Source organism: Rattus rattus, chromosome 15 (assembly GCF_011064425.1).
Source record: "Rattus rattus isolate New Zealand chromosome 15, Rrattus_CSIRO_v1, whole genome shotgun sequence".
In the NCBI taxonomy this organism is placed as follows: domain Eukaryota; kingdom Metazoa; phylum Chordata; class Mammalia; order Rodentia; family Muridae; genus Rattus; species Rattus rattus.
This window is the reverse complement of record NC_046168.1, coordinates 31046610-31061380: the sequence shown is the minus strand read 5'-3', so window position 1 is coordinate 31061380 and position 14771 is coordinate 31046610. Positions and strand designations below refer to the sequence as shown.

Below are 14771 nucleotides of genomic sequence, written 5' to 3'. Positions count from 1 at the left end.
GTACTTCTGGCATTGGAGGCAAGGTTGCCATGGTTACTGCAGGCAGCTCCTCCATGTCCCAGAGGTCAACATCTGGTGTCTTTCCCTATTGATCTCCATCGTAGGTCTTCAGATGGTTTCTGGCTAAGTCTGGAGCTTACCAATCGGGCTAGACTTGTTGGCCCTCAAGGCCTTGGGACCTTCTTGTCTCTGCCTTCCCAGTGCTGAGGTCACAGTCCTGGCCAGACTCCTTTGTGTGGGTTTTTTGGGGTTGAACCTAGTTTTCATGCTTATCTGGCAAGTACTTTACTGAAGGAACCACCCCTTGCCCCAGTGAGTTCTTTAGAATAAAGGAGTACCCTGTCACCTGCTTGCTCACTATAGGAGAGTAATGTCAACCCAGGGAGAGAAGCAGAGTCTTGGTGTCCCTTAGTGAACATCTGTCTCCAGCTGACCTGCCTCTGTATCTTCTTGGCACTTTCCTGGCCAGGTAGCCCAGACCAAGGCACAGAAAACGCTCACAGTTCTCTAGCTCATTTCAGGCTGCTTGTCTCCAGAGCAACTATCCTCTCTGAGGATTCTGGCGTTTCTGGAGCACCGCTCAGACCAGGCCCTCTGTCTGGAATATGTTTACTACCTGCCTCTACGTTCATCAAGCGCCTGCCAAGAAGCCTCTGATAAACCCTAAAGTAGATTAATCACGGTCTTCCGAGTCCTGGGAGTACACAGTATAGATCTCCGGTATTTGACTGTCTTATAGTAAGCCGTCTGCCGCGTGTTTCTTGCCTCCTCCGAGACTAGAAACTTCTCAAGTCTCTGGGTTAGATCTTGCTCACTCTTGCCATAGCTGGCACATAGTGGCCCATGTCCTAGTGAACAATGCAATTGAGAACAACTGGTCTTGGCCGAAGGTCAGCTATGATTGTCTTTTGCTTTGTCTTTTGAGACAGGGACAGGGTCTCCTGCTTCACACTCTTAAGTTTTAACACACATACATGCCTTATACCCAGGACTCTTTATGATGCATTGGACCAGTAAGCCATCTGAAGTCATCTGGGACAACCCGTCATTTGTATTTTGTATCATTCTTGAGTGACCCCTGGTGCCTCTGTGCCTCTGCTCAACACCTGTGTGAAATGAGCCTCTTCAGAGTTAGTTTGTAAATGTGAGTTTCCGGAAAGAAGCTGACTGACTTTTGACTTCACTGACTAAGCAAAGTGTGGAACATTGTGGGTCCAGAGTCTGATTACAATTTTTCTTAGTTGTCTTTAGCCCCTAAAGAGCCACTTCTTGTCTTTATTCCCACCACCCCGTGTCAGACCTAAGACCCTGACTGCAGGTTGAAAACCTTTTGGAATGTATTAACTAACAGTGCCCTAATTCTCCTAATTCTCCAAAAGGCTACGAGACATCAGATAACTTCTGAGGTCTACAGCTGAGATTTCTCCACTGTGTACAACCGATACTCTGTTTCCACAGTATATTTGCAAAGTGACTTGTGACTACCCCTCTTCTGTTACTCTAACTCCATGGAACTACGTTGGTGTTGGAACATAGAACTGTGTGCTTCTGGGGCATATCACTCCTATCTGGCCCCAGAATAAACTTTCTTATTCCCTCTGAGGTGTGAGCTCTGCTTTTTGAATCATGGATAGTTTACATGTTACATGTGTTTCTGAGTTGAACAAAGAAAACAATGGGCCTTAGCAGTAGAACTGCTATTTGCATGTGGCCGTCTTATTTCCGGGAACTGTGGGTAAGGGACTAGAAAATCTACTCAACAGGGGGAGGGAGTCACCTTCTAGACAGCAGACCTCCCTCCTTTTCAGAATCCTAAAGGAGATAAGACTGTTCCTTAGAAGGCTTCAGGTTTGGGGCTCAAGGGGGACTATTGGGTAAGAAATTATTGGAAGTTATTAGTGCCGTAGGCATAGAGACAGCATGGTGGAGACTTTGAGGAGAGCTTGGTCCCCTGTGGCAGAGGTGGGTGGGGCAGTCCTTCTTACAGGTTTCCAGGAAGGGGCTGGGTTCTATGCCACGACTGACAGACTGGTGTGATGGAAGGCGGGAGTCTTAGCCTGGGCAGGACCTGGACACAAAATCAGCTGAGGGGACAGGGAGAATAAGAATCTAGAGAAAGAAGTTAATGGATGAGCTTTAAAATGAATGTGGCTTTGGCTAACATTCCCGAGCCCACAGGGTCTTTGTCCTTTGGGCTGGTTTTGGAGGTAGAGAGAGAAGCCAGAACCTGTGGTGTGTGGGCCTCTAGGGCTCGCTCTGTGGGTATCAACCACACTTTTATTTTCTCTTGATCCTCTCACAGTATACCTTTGTTCTTCCTGTTTGTGTCTCCGAGGAGATGGCAAGGTGAGGAGGGCGAGGAGAAGTGAAGAAACTTGTATTTTTAGCCCTGACACAGCAGAATGTTCTGAGACTTCTGTTATAAGCACATTTAAAAATAAACGTCAAGACTTGGGAGTGAAGTGATTTCTTAGTGTCCACATTGTCTTTCCTTCTTTAGTGTGGGACTTATCTTCTGCCCTGCTGACACCTGAGTGGGCTTCCTTTAAACACTAGACATATGAATCACGTGCCAGCAGCACACCCCTCCTGCTGGTCTCATTTGGCTCATGCTGACCTAGAGCTGACAACCTTAAACTTCTGTGCCCCCTGCCTCCACCTCCTGGAGTGCCAGGGTTACAGGTGTTCACCACAGTGCCCTTAGTGCAGCTCTAAGGATCAAGCCAGGGCTCTGTGCATCCAGACAAGCACTCTACCAGTGGAGCTGCATAGCCACCCTCCCTTCCCTCTTCTTCCCCTGCTTTGGTGCTAGGGATGGAACTTAGGGCCTCCTGTACTCTAAACCTGTGCTCTACCGCTGAACTCCACACCCAGCTTCAGAGTGGACAGACGGTTAAAACATGCTGTGAACCCATTCATAGATTGAGGTCAGAATGTGCAGCCCCATCTGGAGTTTAACAACATAACCATTTACCTGCAAGGGCATGAAAGTGACTAGCCTGCTTTCAGTTCCATAGATTCTTCTGTCCATGTGATACTGGCTAAAGACATCCCGAGGACAAAGATTCCATGGGTATTACAGGGCACTGATGTTGGACAAATGACCTCTTTTTGATTGGCTTTAAGGCCTACTCCACAGGAGACACGTGCTTATCCATAATCTAGCCAAGAACAAATAGTTGAGGAACACACAGGCCCCAGGATGAAGTTACTGCTATTATTCTGCTAAGTGTACATAGTATCAAACTGCTTCTAAATTCTATTCACATTTTGCAACAAATGAATGGCTTTCTACATCAGTCTCTTTGGTATGAGCTTTCGTAGGGCAACTCTTACAGGAGTTGTCTCGATTTGCTAACAATCATCCCTGTTCCTGATACAGTGGGAACACTTGAGGAATATACCGTGGAAACCAAGGGGCGAATTCCTCTGCTGCAGGATTTCTGTGCATTGCACTGATAACATGGCATTACCTGCAAAGAGAGATCAGCTGACACCTTATCACAGGGAAACTTAACCGTACAGCCGAGATGCCTGCATTGCTACCCAGAAACACATGCACATGCACAAGCACACACCCACACACCCACACATGTCATGCGTGAGGTGCTATTCAATTTCTAATGTGTCTTTTCCTTACAAAGATAAGGGAGCATGGTGCAAAATATTTTAGGTACATTTGTGTTAAATATCGAGAGACGGCCAGGCAGTTGGCATAGCTCATTTCTGGGTGTACCTGTGACGATATTTCCAGTCATGAGTAGGGGAAAGAACCTGTCTTGAATGTGGTTGACACAGTCCAACAGGCTGGGTGGGTGGGGCAGTTAGATTAAAAGAGGAAGGAAGAGGAAGCCAGTTAGTGCGAACATTTATTTCTTTGAAAACATGAAGGGGGGGGCAAGTATTTCCTTTGAATTATTTCTCTCAGACATTGCAACAGCAGCAAAAAGCCACTTTCCACAGTGGTAGCAGCCTGCCTGCATGCATGAGGCCCAGTTGGTCTCTAACACTACTAAGGGAACAATGTCATATATTACCTGCTCCTGACCAAACCCTTCAGACACAGTCAAAAACAATAATGGGGCTAGACATAGGTCGTTGGCAGCTGAATATCTATGGTGCCCCCATTTTGATCCTCAGTATCAATAAGACCTGTGGGTGGCACAGTCCTGCAATCCCAGCACATGGAGGTAGGGGCCGGAGGGTCAGAAGTTCAAGGTCATCCTCACTGCATAACAAGTTCGAGGCTTGCCAGAGACATAGGACACCTCCCTGTCTTCAGAAAGAAAACATATTATAAAAGCAGGGACTGCTCAGATCCAAATGTGGATTTTTTTTTACATGTTTAGTATACTGTGAAGATATTAGTACTTCTTTCTTGGACTGCATTAATAATAGCAACTAATAGCAATAATGTTGGTACTAGAAATAGTTTGGCTTAAACATCTCCATTTGATGCATCTGGGTTTTCAATCTCATAGATTTTCTTTGTGCTGGATATTTCAAGATAATACTGCTGACAAGCAAAGAGGAGCACTGTTCCTCGTCAATGACATGTCTGTCATTCAAGGGCTGGCAAAGGGGCCCTCCCTGCTTGAGCTATTGAGCTATGGAGGGTACCATGCCAGCTGGAGCAAGGGCTCAGGCTTCTTCCAGTTTCCTCCCTTGCCAGGGACCAGCCTCAGCCTCAGCATGGAGAGGGGATCTGAGAGAAGGGGTGTCTGGGAGTGTCGAAAAGAACATCTCATTGCTCTCTCGCTCTCTCTCTCTCTCTCTCTCTCTCTCTCTCTCTCTCTGTGTGTGTGTGTGTGTGTGTGTGTGTGTGTTTCTGTTTTTCTCTAGACAGCTTTTCTTGCTATTCTAAAAACTCTTTGGTTGAGACAGCTGTCTCTGCTAGTAAAAAGTCTAAAAGCTATCTGGCTAGCACATGGGTTTTCTGACCAAAGTCAGAAAAACTGCTATAAAAATTATTGGATCTCCCTACAAAATCAGAAATCCTGTTAAGAAAAAATTCTTGAAGAGCTGTTTTTGCTCTCCAGAGAACTCCAGACAGCTCAGCTCTCACTAGAGAAAATTCTGAAGAAATGCTATCACTTTCTGCTAGCTCATCCCCTGCAGACTGAGAACCCAGTTTTTATTTAGGTATCAATTTGTTCATTTATTCTAGGTTCCCTTTTGATTATTTTATGAATCCGTATCCTGTGACCCTAGCCCTTTGATTCAGCAAGCACACCTTTTAACATTGCAAAATAACTCTGAGACCTACCAGCCTCTGTTATACACAGATGCTAAGTTAGCTGTGTGGGACCCTGTCCCAAAGTGACCCTTTCTACCACACTTGTGCCTAACCTTGCTGTGTCTCAGACTGACCTTGATCTAAGGAATCTGCCTGCCTTTGTTCTTTTAGATTCATGAAATCCCTCATATAATTCACAATACATCCTTATATTTTTGTATAGTTGAGAAATCACATATTTTCAAACTCATGTTTTTAGGGTTCTTTTCCACAGTCTTAAGGACGGTTCTGAAGGTTCCAACATTTATCATTTTGCTAAGACATAACCACACCCTCAACTCCTGGACTCATGCTGTTTCTAATTCTCATGGAGTCATCAATGCTAAACTCCTCAGAGGAGTGTGAAAACATGTATACCGTTACACGGACAAGCCTTACACTCACCTCAGCCATCGACACTCGTGGAGGCTCACACCGGGGCCTCTCAGGGCCTGGGGCAGGGACCATGTCACTCTGTCCCCACCAGAGCACTTGGTACTCCCTTATTCTATAGAGATGGAATATGCCTTTCTGGTGTTTATTAGGGATTTCATTTGGGGACAGCACAAAAGGAGGAGCCTGGAGGGGATGACTTCTTGTCCTATAGTCATTTCTCTGCTCCACAGGGCTGCTTGAGTGACATGCATCCAGCTAGAGAGACAGCCGAGTGGACCCTCCTGGCGTCACCCACATCCCCTCCTCAGAGACAAGCTAGAGAGAAGGAAGAGACTTGCCACACAGCTTCCTCGTACTGGGCCTTGAGCTGACTTGCCTTCTAATTACTAACAGCTCACCCAATTTTACCCACACCCTCAGCCAAGCAACAAGGCTGTGAGCTCTTCTACCCTCCTTAGAAATCCACATTGAGGAACTGATTGCAGATTTATACAAAGATAAACAAAGACACTGTTTCTATTGTTGGCTCCACCCAAAACTGTTCTGCGGGACTCAGAAACAACTAGGTTTTCTTAAGTAGAATTCTTTGTAGAATGCTGTCTTCCGGTTGTAACAGCCATTGCCATCTTAATTAGAGCAGCTCTGTGGACACTCCCTCATAGAAGAAGGGGGCAGTGATGATCATTACACCTGTACTTGAGCCACTACCCCCTACCCACTTTTTCCCAGAATTCCCTCTTTTGTATGTGATTCTGTCCGAGTTGCAGTGTCTCCTGGTGCCAGGAGATGCTAAAATAACATGGATCATGGAGGCTAACTGAATGGGGGACTCCATGTGCAGTTATGGGGAAGTGACTCTGCTGATGTGGCCACCAAGCATCCACATGGCTGAGGGGAGGATGGAGGGAAAAGCTGAGTGTTTGGCCACAGGGTTGGAGCTCTGGATACCCTCACTCTGGAAACCCCCTACATGAACCAGTACATTTGTTTCTCCAAGGAGACTGAGTCAGAGGTCTCTGTTATTGTAACAACACCACCAAGGCAGTGTGTGATGAAATAACACTTGCAGTTTCATTCATTTCTAGACTGGGGGTAGAGGCAGCACTGTGGAACGTTGGCCGTCAGAACAGCATTAAGGGTTTGTAGAGAAGAAGTGAGCCGTTTCTTCCAATTCTCCCTTTCCTCTCTCCCTACCTCCTCAAGTGCACGTGGGCAAGTCCTGTCTGGTGAAGTCAAGTGCACCGAAGGCTCTGTTTGCAGGAGAGTGTATGAGTCCCATGCTGTCAAGTGTAAGGCACTGCTAGTGTTAGTAGTCTGGATTTTCCTTCCCGTTCTATGTAGTTAGTATAGTATACATCATGGCCTTTTAAACATCACTGTGAACTGCTCTTGTTGCTTATCAAAGATAGCGGTCAACCCTAATTCCCCACCCGCTAGGTGTCCTTGCGAGCCACAGCTATATAAGTGTTCTCTTGGGATTTGGGAGCCTGCTTCTGAGTCCCTTGTACTTCGAGCAGTATTGAGGATTGAGCCTCCAGTGTCATAATGGGGAGCAAATCGACTGCTGAGCGCCAGCCATCATCTCAATCCTCATCTCTCACCACTGAGCACATTTGCCCGTGTCTGTCTATAATGCAAAAACTAGCGTTAATCATTGCGTGTCTGATTAAATCCTGCTTTGTATGTGTCTAAGGTGTGCTGCAAGAAACTGTGAGTTTCTCCCTTTGCTTATGCTGGGGAGCTGGACAACTTCTGTATCTCACCCCAACTGTCCAAGAGTGTCCCGAAGTTTGCAGAACCCATTGTGCCCAGCCCTTGAGAGAAAACTAGCCCCAGGGATAACTTTGACCCTTCTGATTCCTTATTAACTGCACCCTCCCCCCAATACAACTTGTGTCATAAATAACTCAAAATTCATTTTTTGTCTCCCTTTCCCCAGCTATAAATGCAATAGAAGACTGTCCCCTTCCCTAGGTGGGAGAGGTACAGATGCCTCCCACTTTGACATTGTCCTCTTGGCTTGCCTCTCTTGTTGCCTGGATTGTGCAAGGACTTCAGTGGATGGGCTCCACCTGTCCAGAATCCAGGCAGTCTGAGCAAGGAAGGCCTTGGCCAGGCTGGTCAGCACTGATGCCGTAGATGCTATGAAGCCAGGAGCCTCAGTGGACTTAGTGGGCTGTGCAGTCCCTAACACCTAATGGCTTGCCCATCAAAATGTATACACACACGAGTGTGTTAAAGAAAGCCTGGCTTCTGTGTCATTTGCTCTCTGCTGGCGCAGTGGATGCATAGCCCTCAGCATCCATTCTTATCAAGGATGCCATTCAGGTCTTCTGGAAATGTCATTACAAGACACTAAAAAACTGAAGTCTGAATGTCACTGAAGGCAGTGACAGTGCTTACAACTGAGACCAAAATTAAACGGTCAGTTTGTAAAGTCCTTTCAGCATAAATGACATGTTTCCTAAATTAGATGGTACCATTTCCAGGTAGACATGCATTCATTTTTTATTTTAGTATTTAATATTTTGTATTCCAACTTCTTGTTAAGAATTTGTTAGCCCAGCATAGTATCTGAAAGTGCAGTTACCAACCCAGGGCTGAAGCAGGAGACTGCAGTGAATTCAGGGCTGGTCAGGGATACAGGGGAAAGTCTCAGAGAATTAGCGTGATTTTACAACAGTCGTATGGAGTATTGTGCTTGAGGCATGGGCCTGCTGTCCTAGTTAGGTGGGAGGTCAGGCCGGGTGACTGAGCCCAGGCGTTCCAGGCCAGCCTGAGCAGAATAGTGTGATCCTGTAAGAAAGGAGAAAGAGAAGGCTACAGCTAGGCACTGACCACAATGGGCATTCCTCTTCAATTTCATGGCTGAGCATGAGATAGGAGTTAGATGGTCTTGTAAGGAATGCTACAAGTAACAAAGCTAATATGCAGGGTGAGTTTAAATTACGGTGCACTTGTGTGGTAATTTATACGTAGCTCGCTATAATGTTGGATGTTATTTTTGGAGTAATGTCTTGATCTGAGTATGAATGGTTTTGAGCCCTTTAGCGGTTAAGTCTCTTCTAATTGAAGTGAGCGAGTTCTTAGGGAAGATAGTCCAATTTGACATTCGCACAATCTTAGTTGTCAAAGTATTGTTTAACAGCTGCTAAAGTAAAGGGGAGAAGAACATTTTTAAAACCCACAAACCGATTTCTCTTTTATGTCTAAATGGTGCATGCAGAAACCACCAGCTCACCGTCAGAAGTGAGACTCTGATTAAATTATCACCCTTGGCGTTTTGCTGACATTTGCTTATATAAAAACCACAGCTTTTCTGTTTCACTTGCTCGGAAGTATAGTCGTCAGGGTGCTGAGAACACACCTTAACAGCTTACTTCTTAGCGTTTAAATATTTAGCTACGTAGCATATGGATCCCTCTCTCTATGTGTTTCTAATGTTGGTGGTGGGCCCTAGCAAATGGTCCGGGTTCTGGAGGCCACGCCCCCGCCGCCCAACTGCTTGAGGATTGGCTGCTTTGGGCCTGGGGGAGGGGGCTGGCTGGGATCCGGACGAAGTTGGGGGTGACTGGCACTGGACTCCCAAGGGTTCTGACACGCGTGGACCAAGCCAAAGACACCTGAGTGCCCAGCCGCGCTCAGTAGCAGCGGACCAGGAGTTCTCTGACCCTGAGTCAAGCTCTCCCGCCCTTCCCAGTGCGTCCGAGGTCCATCCTATCTCGGAGGGTTGGGCATTGGGGCCTCGCGTGGGTGTCCGCAGCCTGGCGCTAGCCTGGGGGCCTCTGGGGCGGGTTCCGGGGCCAGAGGGGCTGCAGGAAGCGGAGGCAGCTCCGGACGCCTGGATCGAAGCGGGCGCAGACACCCGAAACGGCTGGGGTGGCCGCGAGCCGGCTGCTGAGTAATCCCGGGCGGCGGGTGGGGGCGGCCGGGCGCCCACGTTCCCCGCGCCGCAGCCCGGCGGCGGCTCCGCCTTCGCGTCCCTCCCCGCCCCCTGCTGGCTGCTGTGCTCGGCTCCCGGCAAGTCGGACAGGGCTCGGGGAGCGCGGGCCGCTGCAGCCGCCTCCCGCACCTCGCCTCGGCCCGCGCCGGGCCTCGTGCGCCCATGGCCGGCTCGGAGCAGCAGCGGCCGCGGCGGAGGGAGGACGGCGACCCGGACGCGGCAGCGGCGCCCCTGCAGGACGCGGAGCTGGCCCTGGCTGGCATCAACATGCTTCTCAACAACGGCTTCAGGGAGTCGGATCAGCTTTTCAAACAATACAGGTGACCCGGGCTCCCCGACTCTCTGCCCTGGCTGCGCACACCGGGTGGTCACCTCGCGACCTGCGGCTGCCCTCTTCCCTGCTCTCCTTCGCTTCCCAAGGCTTTATCTGCAGCCTTTGCCCTGAGCCTTGGCCCCATCCTCCTCCCCACCCCATCCCCCGCTGCTCTGACCCTGCCTTCCCTGCCACCGCAGTCTGGTCTCACTTTCTGCCCTCCGAGGGGTGTCCAGTGTTTTTCTGCTGCTTTCGAGCTGTCGCCTGGTCTCCCACCGCGCCTTGGCTCGGGGGACTGATGCATTAGAGGCAACAGCGAGCCTAGCACTTGCTGGGTTGGGACTCTGGCTCTCACGCTGCCCCGGCAGCCTTTGTGACCTGAGCACCCTTGCCAGGTCCTTGTGTGGCGCTCTCCTTTGTATACCCTGGTGCTTTCGTTATTTAAAGACTGAGTAGTGTAATTGTCGCTCTGTAGAGGAACTTGAAACATTTCAGTCCAAACTCTGACCACCCATCTCTGCCTCATCCTTCTACAGTCAGGATGAGTCCTGATGCCTTTCAAGAGAGCTGATTTATTAAGAATTATCTAGTAAGAAGAAAATAGAGGGATTTTTAAAAGTACAGAAGAATGAAAGGGGAAACACGTGTGTTGCTTTAATTTTTGTTTGCGTTTGAAAAATTAAGCTCAAGATCTAAGCCCTGTTGTGAAAGAAGCCCTGGGAACTCAAAGCTCCAGGTGTTCTGCCTCAGGAAGCAAGCTGGCTTACCGTGAATGTGGGCTGGCCGTCAGATGCCTAGTCGCTGTCCTCAGCATGTTTAAGGGCGGACACCGCATAGTTTCTTGAGACATAGTTTAGATTGAAATGAGAGAACCCCAGTGTAGTTGTGATGAAGTAAGAGTGTGTTGATAATGGGGAATGCTTAGACTTTAAAGAATGGTGATTTCCACCAAGCCCAGTCACTCCCGCAGAGAAGCAGGTATCTTACAACTAAGAACTTTCCACGAGATCTGGTTTACTTTTTGAGACAGTGTACAGTTTGTAGCTCAGGCTAGCCTTGATCCTCCTATCTCAGCCTCCTCAAGGCTAATATTACAGGCTTGCACTCCCACACCTTGGCCCTATAGCAGACTTACTTTTAAGTTAGCTTCTTCTTACCTTTGTGGTCTGAAAATGAGGACAACTTAAGAATGTCTTATTTAACACACACACACACACAGTTTGATTTTAGCTTCATCAAAGGCTTTGATGGAAGATTTTTTAAAAGTTAACTATGTTATTGCTTGCTTATGGGCTTTAATTAATTAGTTAATTAAACTTTTTTTGAGACAGGTTGTCACTGTGCATCCTTGGCTGGCCTGGAACTCACTATACAGACCAAGTGGTGATGTTGCTGTCACACTGAAAGCAGGAAACCTAGCTGGTGATTCTCAACCTCTGGGTCACAACCCCTTTGGCAAAACTGTCTCCAAAATATTTATATTACGACTCATAGCAGTAGCAGAATTACAGTTATGAATTAGCAGTGAAAATAACTTTATGGCTGGGGGTCAGCACAGCACGAGGAACTGTGCTAAAGGGTCACAGCATTAGGAAGGTGGAGCAGCCCTGCCCAGGTCTATGGGATGCCAAGAAAGGGCAGATGAAAGGCTGGTGCTCTGCATAGAGCAGAAATGCATCTTGAATGGATGTTTTTCTGTAGGGAAGAAGACCGGCAGTGTTTAGCTTGGAGAATAAGGAAGGAACAATACTGTAACGTGTGCTTGTTGTGAAGCACACGTTCACGCACATCCCCCTCTTATGTTCTTACTGCTCTTCCCCAGCCAGAGACTGACTCTAGCATCCACAGGGTCCATCACCATGTCCGAAGTCAGACTTGGATCTCACGTATTAGAGATCTGCAGCTGGCCCGGGCCTTATTTCCAGCATGGCTACAAGGGCGCTGTTGGGATGAGGGGGAGAAGGCAGGATGACTGACAGCATTATCCTGTCAGCTTTCCCTTGCTCCATCTGCTGTGTTGGATGGTGGAAAGACCTCGAGTTCCTCCCGCCTCCAATATGTGCTGCTCTCATCCACGTGCTGGGAGGCGCAGCTGCATAGTTGGTCAGAGACTGGCATCCAGAGCTGGGGTTCCAGACCTGGCCCTGCCCTTTGTGGATGCTGATGTTCCAGGTTCTCAAACACTGCTTCAGTGACTATAAAATGAAATAGTGGTAACAGTATCCATGGCACAGGGTGACTGTTTGTTAAACGTGACTAGGAGAGAGCTGGGGACAGGGATGTAGCTCGGTTGAGTTCTTGCCCACTGTGCATGAAGCCTTGGATTCAGTTCCTAGCACCACTTAATTGGGTATGGTGTACATGCATTCAGTTCCAGCATGTTGGAGTATGGGCAGAAGGATCCACAGCAGAAGGCTTGAGGCTGGTTTGGGTTCCATAGTGAATGAGGCCATCCTGGGATACAGGAGACAGATACTGTCGGCCTGTCTGTCTGTCTGTCTCCCTGTCTCCCTCTCTTCCTCTCTTCCTCCCCCTGCCCCAGTATTGACAAGATCCAAGGTCCCGAGGAACCTGACATCACCTGTGAACACAGTGAAAGCTGTGCCAGCTCAGTGCTGATGCCCTCACCACTACTTCAGCACCAGGCAGAAGGCCCCTGCTGTGCAGATAGCTCTTATATATGTAATTTAATTACTTACACTTTATTAACTTATTTAGTGCATGGGGGCAGGGTGGGTATCGTCACGTGGAACTCGGAGATCAAGCTGAGCTCCTCAGGCTCAGTGACAAGCACCTTTACCACCTGAGCCATCCTGACAGTCTCCGGCTTTTCTATGGAATGCTCACCGCATGTACTAGCTTCATCTAAGGGCCAGGGGATGCTTTAGGAAACCTCTCTTAATTCTTTTTTCTGTCACCATAGTAATTGGGCTGCTGGAAACTCCACATTGACTTCCTGACTGTGTTTGAGTGTCCCGTATGTCCACATAGGAGGGAACGAGATTGCTAGCCATTTTCTTCTCATTGTCTTCTGGGTGACTCATGCTCCCCTTTCTGATAAAATGCTCTCCTCAGATGAGCAAAGAAACACTGTCTATCTAGCATTAAAATAACTTACTTTTAGAGGTCATTTTCTCATGCTACATTAAGAGGAGACTTTTCATCAGTAGGCACTGCTTGTGCGATGGCCACGTCATAGAAACTGCTTACAGTGAAAGCCATTCTGGATTGTATAACACAGATGTTGTTCCTATGAGGATTAGAAATATCTGCACAGTAGAGACCTTCTTCTGATGTGTCGACAAGACCCTGGTTGGAGGTTGCTAACAACTGCTCCTTCTGCAAACGACAGCACTGACGCAGGACAAGATGCCTGTGCTTGGTGCTCAGCCACTCGGAGCTGTTTCCACAGAGACCAGAAGAGGTTTGCGCTGTGCTATGAATGTGGTTCATGTCTCTCAGGTCCATTGAAGTTCCAGGCCTGACTGTTGGAAGAGATGGAGCCTTTACAAGATGATTAGAGGCTTGGCATTTTTGGAAGGAGAACCTTTAGGAGGTGGGACCTAGTCAGATGTTGTGAGGTCATTGGAGGCTTGAGGTTGTTTCTCTTAATACCCTCTGGAGGTCCTGAGAAGTCTGTCACAAAAGGGGTAAACCTGCCTCTACCATGACATATGACTCTTTACTCCTAGAAGCTGCCTTCATGTATTACTGTGTACCCCACCCCCCAACCCCACCCCTTACTATGGCATCAACTGATCCTGGACTTTGAACCTCCAGAGCACTGAGCTTTAGGAAAAGTACTGTATATGTATCCTGGGTCAGGTATTCTGCGATAGGAAAAGCTGGCTGGCTAACGCCTTGGGACTTTGCAGCTTTGAGCCCAGGGCCATGTTTATAAGTTCATGTTACTCCCGTTCTCAGAGCTCAGTGCTCTGATGCAGCAGCCCACATACTGAGCTGGTGTTGCCTTTGTGACACATTCAAGCCTTGGGGCAGGTGATGAGACACACTTGGTGAGGGTGCAGGAGAGAGTGTCAGTGCTGTGTCATGCACCAACCAGTGAGGTAAGGAAACATGCTCACAGGTCATTGGTGTGTGCACCAGCAGGTGGACTGTGTCCAGCCCAGCCAGAGGACATTGTACAGGGGAAACGCCGTCTGAATTTCATGATGAGGCAGGAGTGAGCCAGTTGAAGGAGAAGATCTGGGGAGATCTGGGGGAAGCTGAGAAGGAGAGGTGAGGCATGGTGTGGTTTAAGCTGAGTCAGGGAGAGGAGTTGGTGGATACCCAGTTAGGGGCAGACATGCAGGGTCGAGACTGCAGTTGCCTGAGTAGCAGCTGATGATGCGTGGGTGGTTTATTCTGCCTTTGCTTCCCCTCTCCTGTCTTGTTCGTGCTGCGAGTCAGTGCTATCTCCTGGGGCTAGGCGTCCACTCACTGTCCCTGAGACATCGTGTGCTTGTGATGCCATGTCCACAGTCGATTCCTAATTTTGTCCTAGAGGCTTTTAACCGGAGGGCTGGTAGGAAAGGGGGCAGACATGACGCTGAGGAGGATCTGGGGGCTCCAGTGAGCTTCGTCATTTCCAGAAGCCATACCGGATGCTAAGCCTCCTCCCTCCCCGATGGCACCAGCTCATCCCCTGCTCACTCGCCATGTTTTTTACTTTTGTGGACAAGGTCTCATGTAGCCCAGGCTAGCCTCACACTTGCTATGTAACAGAGATCCAGACTGTCCTTCTGATCCATCCCTATCCCTCCTGAGTGGTGAGGTGACAAGCACGCTTCACCATGTCCACTTTACGTGGTGCTGGGGAGCAGACTTAGGGCTGCACGCATACC

General features: G+C 48.5%; 1 protein-coding gene across 1 annotated transcript in view; it reads left to right on the top strand.

The window, feature by feature from the left end:
- Positions 1–9394: 9394 nt before the first annotated feature.
- Positions 9395–14771, top strand: part of Ttc39c (tetratricopeptide repeat domain 39C) — an 86597-nt gene continuing 81220 nt past the window's right edge. The window contains exon 1 of the mRNA XM_032885466.1: positions 9395–9934. Coding sequence (XP_032741357.1) covers positions 9777–9934 — 158 coding nt within the window. The 5' untranslated portion in view covers positions 9395–9776. The remainder of the gene's footprint in view (positions 9935–14771) is intronic.